General features: G+C 45.5%; 1 protein-coding gene across 1 annotated transcript in view; it reads left to right on the plus strand.

Annotated features, from left to right (window-relative positions):
* lamc1 (laminin, gamma 1) overlaps window positions 1–7583 on the plus strand; it is an 84116-nt gene extending 76533 nt beyond the window's left edge. The window contains exons 17-28 of the mRNA XM_036555008.1: window positions 87–265; window positions 528–684; window positions 1674–1879; window positions 2516–2595; window positions 2822–2959; window positions 3125–3269; window positions 3898–4047; window positions 4404–4518; window positions 4808–5007; window positions 5333–5491; window positions 5878–5977; window positions 6335–7583. Of these exons, the coding sequence (XP_036410901.1) occupies window positions 87–265; window positions 528–684; window positions 1674–1879; window positions 2516–2595; window positions 2822–2959; window positions 3125–3269; window positions 3898–4047; window positions 4404–4518; window positions 4808–5007; window positions 5333–5491; window positions 5878–5977; window positions 6335–6591 (1886 nt within the window). The 3' untranslated portion in view covers window positions 6592–7583. The remainder of the gene's footprint in view (window positions 1–86; window positions 266–527; window positions 685–1673; window positions 1880–2515; window positions 2596–2821; window positions 2960–3124; window positions 3270–3897; window positions 4048–4403; window positions 4519–4807; window positions 5008–5332; window positions 5492–5877; window positions 5978–6334) is intronic.
* Window positions 7584–8002: the final 419 nt, after the last annotated feature.

Below are 8002 nucleotides of genomic sequence, written 5' to 3' on the forward strand. Positions count from 1 at the left end.
GTAACTCTGGCCGTTGCAGTATAGTAATACGGAGGAATGTGTCCTTTCCCGCCCTCTGACTGTCCCCATTCCCCCTCTCCTCCCAGCCTGCGACTGTGACCCCGAGGGCTCCCAGTCTGCCCAGTGCAAGGAGGATGGGCGCTGCGAGTGCCGCCCGGGCTTCGTGGGGGTCCGCTGCGACATGTGCGAGGAAAACTACTTCTACAACCGCTCCCGCCCCGGCTGCCAGCAGTGCCCCTCCTGCTACTCGCTAGTGAGGGACAAGGTTAGCGCTCTCCATTAGCCATATGGACACACACCCGTGCGCACAGAGACGCACCCTATTGGTGCTTCGTGGGGCGGAATTGCATTTCTGCCCCTGCTGCTGTATGTGACGTTTCCCCTCAAGTAGCTCTCATCAGTATGTCTGTGGCATTTTCCATGTAAATGATAATGAAGTACATCTAATGCTCTGAGCTATGGGTGAGTGCTTTTGCATGTTCATCAGTGGAGAAGGGGTGTCTGACCCAGAGTTCCGTTCTTCACAGGTGAACCAGCAGAGGCAGAAGCTGCATGACCTGGAGACCCTCATTAGTAACTTGGGTGCCTCCCAGCAGAACGTTAGTGACAAGGCCTTTGAGGACCGACTGAAGGAGGCAGAGAAAGCCATCATGGACCTGCTGCAGGAGGCCCAGAACAGCAAAGGTGTGAGACATTTCCACACCATCACACAAGAATTGGAGTTTGTTTGAGATTTACATTTAGAAAAAATGCCATTTTTAAAAAATGCCATTTTCTCTTCCTGGAAAGTTATGTTGTAATATTTGTAATATTTTTACCACAACTGAACTTTTCAAATTAAGAATATATTGTATATTTATATTCAAGAATATCTATGCTGGCAAGTTACATAAACACAGATCAACTCTACCAGCAGTTCAGAACAACTAATATGTCAAAACTGGATACTAGAGAATGCTAGTTATCTAGCTTACCAGCGTTGACATGATCTTAAATGGCAGATCTTGTTAGCAAGCTATTTTTAAAATCATGAGCTAACTAGCTAATGGTTATCTAACCTTCTAACCTATCTTGCCTCTTCTGAGGTAGCATTCCATTGCATCTTTTCAGATAAACTCATCAGATAAAAGCTAATTGCACTTCTGGGGTGGTAAGGGACCTTGGCTTTGCCATAGGCTGCAGCACTACTCATGGGTGGGTGTATAGGGATTGAACTCATGGGTTGGCGTGGGTCAGTCCTTAAATACATTTTACATGGTTTTAACTTTTAACAGGACCAGTTAAGTTCGAGCACACCTACTCATAGAAGGGTTTTTTTTATTTTTACCATTTTCCTCATTTTAGAATGATTGTAAAGACATCAAAATTATGAAATAACACAATTGGAATTTATGCAGTGACAGGAAGTGTTAAATCAGAACTATATTATATTTTAAATTCTTCAGAGTAGCCAAAAAACTTTTTTTTTTTTTAATTTTATTTTTTCATGGAAATTCATACAGGCATCAACTAGGTGTCAAGTTCAGTATTTATTAAGAAACAAATTTAAAGCATTTATGCATTAGTCTTTGAATGCATGTTTCCCATTATCTTAATCAGGTGTGTCCATACTTTTGACTGGAACTGTATAACTGATGAACACGCTCTAAGCTGTAGCTGCACCCTCTTCTTAGATGTGGACAGAGCCCTGCTGGATCGCCTGAACAACATCAACAACACGCTGACCACGCAGTGGAACCGGCTGATGAACATCCGCAACACCGTGGACGACACGGGCGTGCTGGCCGACAAGTCCCGCACCCGGGTGCGAGACGCCGAGGGCCTGATCGACAGGGCCCGGGCGGAGCTGGAGAAGGCCAAGGACGCCATCAAAAAAGTGGTGCGTTACTGTTGCGATGTCCTGACTCGAGGGGACGTTTTTTTAGGGCTGTGGCATCAGTTATTAAGCAGCAGGTTTAAATTAACAGCAGCGCAAATCATGTGTATTTACATTGCATTACATTCATTTAGCAGACACTCTTATCAAAAGTAAATTCCACCACATTAGAACACACATGTATCCATTCAAGCTGGATGAGCAACAGTGTCAGACCAGGCTAACAACACTCCCAGACCAGTGAGTGTGAGCATAACACTATTCAAGCCGTGTGTTGTCTGCCAGTGATGATCGGGAGCCTACAGCAGCAGAACAAATTGGTTTCATTCCATGGAATAACTCGGATGATGTCAGCAAAGCCACACCCATCATCCAGCTGGAGAAGGTCCTTAGAGCAGTGTTAAATAGCAATTACTGAGGAGCCGGTTTAAAGAAATATTTTTGAATGGTAGTTATGATGGAGCAGGTTTAAGGTGTGGTGTTTGGGGCTGTGGTGTTTGCACTAGCAGGGGATCACCAGGGGATCATGCCCATTTCTGTGTATTTAGTTTCATAATGTTTCTCAACAATGAAATGTGTTGGTAGATGTAAATTATGTTTACATTTCTTCAGTTAATTTTCACAAATTCTCTTATGTAGGACATTAAACCACCCGCAAGCACCGGAGACCCAAACAACATGACACTCCTGGCAGAGGAAGCTCGGAAACTGGCTGACAAGTAAGAGTTATGACATTATAAATGAAATATTAATAAAGCACTTTCTGATCCTGTTATGCTGAAGCATTAATGGGTTCTCAGCTGGTGCTGTTATAACTCTGATAATGAAGTGTTCTCTGCAAATAGTGCTATAACACTGTTGATGTGTTAATAAAGTCAACTCTGCTTGATGGGCTTAAGCTGTGTAAGTTCTGAGAATTCTTCTTCTGATGCGTTTTACTCTCAGGCATAAAATGGATGCAGATCAAATCGAGAAGATTGCTAAGGACGCCAACGACACTTCTACCAAAGCACTCAACCTGCTGAAAACCACTCTGGACGGCGAGGGCAAAACGAACAATGACATTGAAGAACTCAATAGGAAGTAAGTTCCTGCAGTATCTGAGTGCGGATCATTCGCATAACTTGATTGTCATTTCCCTAATGCGCTCGGCAGTCCCCTAACACACTGCTCTTCCCCTGATGTGCTTGTCATTCCCATAACTGTTGCGGTAGGCGCACGTATTAAATGAGTGTTTTAATCCCTCAGGTACAATGCGGCTAAAGACCTGGCGAAGAACCTGGAGAAGCAGGCGAACAAGGTGCATGCCGAGGCAGAGGAGGCTGGGAATAAAGCCCTGGAGATCTATGCCAACCTCACCAGTCTCCCACCGGTCGACACCAAGACACTCGAGGTAAGATTCGGCCGTTAGCTCTCTGGTACGAGAATGTTGCCAGGGGTGGTGGGAACTGCTAGGATGCAGTCCAGCAACCTCCAGTGCAGTGCATCCTATACCTCTGTCAGTGATGACTTATGGGGCAAGAATGCAGACCTTCCCAGGTGTCTGCAATATGCATACTAGGTACATATTTTTACATCGTACTGCAGATGCAGGAAATCATGAGAAATGTGGATATTGGTGCTTAAAATAAGATTTTACCATTTCCGGTGCACTCCTTGACTGCGTTTTGCCACCAGTGACACCAAGTGGGCTTGGACTGATCAGTCCTTGGATGGGTGGCCTCCCAGGAAATGAGGTCACTGAAGTTATGTGGCTAATAGAGGCACTCTTCCTTCTGCATCTTGCCGGAAGCTTATGTCACTGTGTAGTGATGGGGACACAGTGCTATAGCAGGTGCTGTCTTCTGGATGAGACATTAAATTGAGGCCCTAACTCACAGCGGCTGTTCAGAACCCTTTGGTATTTACCATAAAAAGTAGGAGCATCAGTGGTGTCCAGGGCAAACTCCCAAGCAGGCTCTGTCAGTCTGGCCAGTTAATTTGCTCTCAGGTTTTAAGGGGAATGTTTACACCTCTCCCAGGATGAGGCAAACAAGATTAAAAAAGAGGCCTCGGACCTGGATAACCTGATTGACAAGACGGAGAAGGAGTACATGGACCTGCGAGAAGACCTGAAGGGCAAGGAGGCCGAGGTCCGGAAACTCCTGGAGAAGGGCAAGACAGAGCAGCAGGTAGGTTCCTGTTTAACCTTGTGACACTTTTTCAGTATGATTATTATATCAAGAGCACTTGGAGTAGTGAGTTCTAGAAGGAACCAGAACAGAGCATTTAATCAAACTGCTAACTTCAATATCGAGATCCATCTCCTAAAGTGTGGTATGCAAGCGCGGAGCGTTGCAGTGGGTTTTGCAGGAACTCTATTAGCTTGGTTCTGTACTGAGTCTGAGTCCATTCAGTGCAGGCTAGAAGGGTAGCTCCTGCATATTAATACGTGAAAGCTGGGTTCTGAAGGGAGACTTTGATGGTGCATTGTGGGTGAAATGTCTTGGTGTGGGTGCGTTACGAGCATGCTGATGCCCCTCTGCAGACCGCGGATCAGCTGCTGGCCCGGGCCGACGCCGCCAAGGCGCTGGCCGAGGAGGCGGCCCGGAAAGGGAAGTCCACCTACCAGGAGGCCCAGGACATCCTGGCGAACTTGAGAGGTGAGGGCCGGACTAGGCCAGACTGGGCTGGGATTTCCTGTCTTGCTCTGTCCATGGTCTTCCACTTTCTGCCCCTGCACTACCTCAACTCTACGCTGCATTTTCACAGCCATTACACCACTGCTAAACCCTAAACCGTCAGTATTGATTCAAGTAAAATGGATGCTAACTGCTAAATGTTTCAGATATTTGTTACATCCGATATGCAGGGGTCAGCTCTTCTCAGCTTGAAAAATGTGTAGTGTGTTAATAACCCTGTTCTACCCATTCCTGTCCTCTGTCCCTCCAGATTTTGATAAGCGCGTCAATGACAACAAAACCGCCGCAGAGGACGCCATGAAGAAAATCCCGGAGATCAACGCCACCATCATCGCTGCCAACGAGAAAACCAAACAGGCCGAGGCAGCGCTGGGCAATGCTGCGGCCGACGCCCGCGAGGCCAAGAACAAGGCGGCAGAGGCAGAGAAGATCGCCAGCGCTGTGCAGAAGGTACTGTCACACAGTCACATGACATGCTTTGGACTGGCGTTAGGAAGGCCTTTCATAGCCAGTCAAAGTGGGCAGGGAAATGTGCTATGGAAGAGTTGTACGGCTGAGTTGTACAAATTATTAATTGACTTAACATTTGGAATTGTTCTAAAATAGTGTTTTTTATTTTTAAAGAAAGAACAGGAGTTTCACAAGCATAATGCATACTGGAATATTTTAAGCACAGCTTTGAGTTGTAGGTATTAAGTATTTACAATTTTTCTAGGCAGAGTGAAATAGAATTTTAAACTTAGTAACAATAACACATAGCGCTTCTGTCCCACAGAGTGCTGCCGGCACTAAGAACGACGCAGAGAAGGCCTTTCAGGACACCATGAAGCTGGACGACGAGGTGAACGGGATGATGGACCAGCTGGGCGCGGCCGAGAAGGAGCTGGAGAAGAAGAGGAGGGATGCGGACATGGACATGATGATGGCTGGCATGGTGAGTGGGTGTGATAAAGCAGGAAAACGGTCATAGTGGGCGATATGCTCACAGAAATGTCTTTTTCAACTGCCGCTACGTGCACACAAAATGCAGGGGACATTTTCAGTTGCACAGTATTCCTTACATTTGAGGTACGAGCCTTACCGTCATTTCACACTCTTAACCCCGAGATTGTGGGTTCGATTCCCCAGCAGACCGATGCTGCTCTTCCCTTGGGCAAAGGGTATTTACCTCAGATTTCCTTGGTACACGTCGAGCTACGTGAATGGATAACACGTAAAAACCGTACACCGTATCGGGCAGCGTGGTGTCACCCATGCCTGTTGACTGGTTGATGCGTTGGAGGTTTAAATGACGGGGTGCTGTTTATCTGTGACCCTTAGGCATCGGACGCAGCCAAGGAGGCCGAGGACAACGCGCGCAAAGCCAAGAACGCGGTCAAGACCGTCCTGAACACCATCAACGACCTGCTCAAGCAGTTGGGTAAGTGCTCAAAAAAAATCAGCGCCGTGATACTTCTGTTATTTAAAAAATGTCAGAGCGATGTCCAGCACAGTATAACCTAAGTGTGTCCACTGAATTTGAATATGCAACAGTGTCAGACCAGGCTGACAACGCTCACAGACCAGTGAGTGTGAGCATAACACTATTCTAGCTCTTCTGGTTAACTTGTGCAACCTGACTAGACAAGGGAAGCCAAGTATAATACCATACATCAGTCACTAGATGACAGAATCCAAACCACATCGCAAATAAAACATGTAGCAGATGTTAGGGGTGGGGATTGAGGTAAAACCATGAAACGGTGTGTTAAGTGTCACGCTCTGTCCCTGGACTCAGGCAACATCGACAAAGTGGACATCAGCAAGCTGGACCAGATCGACGGGTCGCTGAAGCGCGCCAAGGACCAGATGGACAGCAGCGACCTGGACCGCAAGCTGACCGAGCTGAACGCGGTCGCCAAGAGCCAGGAGGACATGATCAAAGACTACGACCGGCAGATTGACGAGATCCGGAAGGACATCAGCAACCTTGTCGACATCAAGAACACGCTACCGGCCGGCTGCTACAACACAGCCTCCTTGGAGCGCCCTTAGCCCTGCCCCCACACAAACCCCACCCCCTTGCACCTCCCTCATCTCTCTACCACTCCTCCCCACATCTAACACTGGCAGAACGCCACTTTTTACCAAAACAGTTTTTTTTTTTTTTGTTTTTGTTTTGTTTTTTTTTGTTTTTTTTACTGCAAGAGAAAAGCCACAATGTTACAGTTCAATGGGATAATTTAGTGGAAAGAGCATTTTTTTTTTAATACAATGTGAGTAGGTGTAGAAACGTGAAAGGAGTGATGGTCACCCTGTTCCATCAGTGCAGCAGGTATAGAGAGGTGACTCACCTTCAGTGTAAAGACCCCCCATAGCACTGCGCCTCAACCTCCACACTGCTCCTAAAGCCTTACTGGTCTGAACCAAGCCCAAGTCTTCCCAAATGTCAAAACCTACTGGGAAGGTTAGAGTCTACGTTTCCATAGGTTAATTTATCTGGAATGAAATAAGCTATACCTACCAGTTTGTAGTCTTCAGACTTTGAAATATCTGGGATTGGCTTGTTTGGGCTGTGTTTAACAGTACAGGCGTTATCCCCTACCCTTTCCAATAATGTGTGTTCCTTACTTTTGTATCATACACCGACAGTTCAAACCAAGCAGTGAAGGACTCCTGTTTTTTTATCGTTATTGTTAATATCTTCCAGTCACTCCACAGGGGCGTGCCTGTCATTGTCTCCCTGTCATCCACCTATAGCAGTATTCAATGCAATGCATTCTACACCGTTAGGTACACACACAGAACGGTTTTAAGCAACCCAGCCAGGAAGCTGTGGCTTTCCGAGTGATCCAGAATGTGCTGGTGTTGACTTTTGTGACAGGCTTCTACTTGCCGTGAAACATCTAATCTTAACGCAGTTATTTTTTTTCGTAACACTACACAATCATGTTTTTGTTTTTGGTTTTTTTGTTTTTCCTGAAGCTGCTGCTTAATACAGGTGTATTGCGAATCACACATTAACAGTTTTTTTTGTTTTTGTTTTTTTTTTTTTTTTTTTTTAAAGGCAAAATTCAACACACACTATGCAACTTTGTACATTTGCGTAGCGAGACTTTACCTGATACACTGGTGCTAATTATTATTTCAAATGTTATATTTTTGTGTGAATGTTTTTTTATGATATAGAGTGAGGAAATGTTATTGTCATGTAAATATATGCTTAAATGATTCAGGACTGACTGATTAAAAATAACGAAATCCCAACAGTCTCTTCTAATAGGTCCTATTACAAAGAAAGCGACGGAAACCTCCACATAATATATAAATTTATATCATATTTTCTGTGGTATTATGCTTGCTTGTATACATGGCTCAGTGTCGTCGCCTCATAGCTCTACCTTTTATTTTGTTTTGTTTTTCCGTGGGGGGGTCACAGATTAACTGAAAGAAAAAAAAAAACTTT

Source organism: Megalops cyprinoides, chromosome 20, assembly GCF_013368585.1.
Source record: "Megalops cyprinoides isolate fMegCyp1 chromosome 20, fMegCyp1.pri, whole genome shotgun sequence".
NCBI lineage: Eukaryota > Metazoa > Chordata > Actinopteri > Elopiformes > Megalopidae > Megalops > Megalops cyprinoides.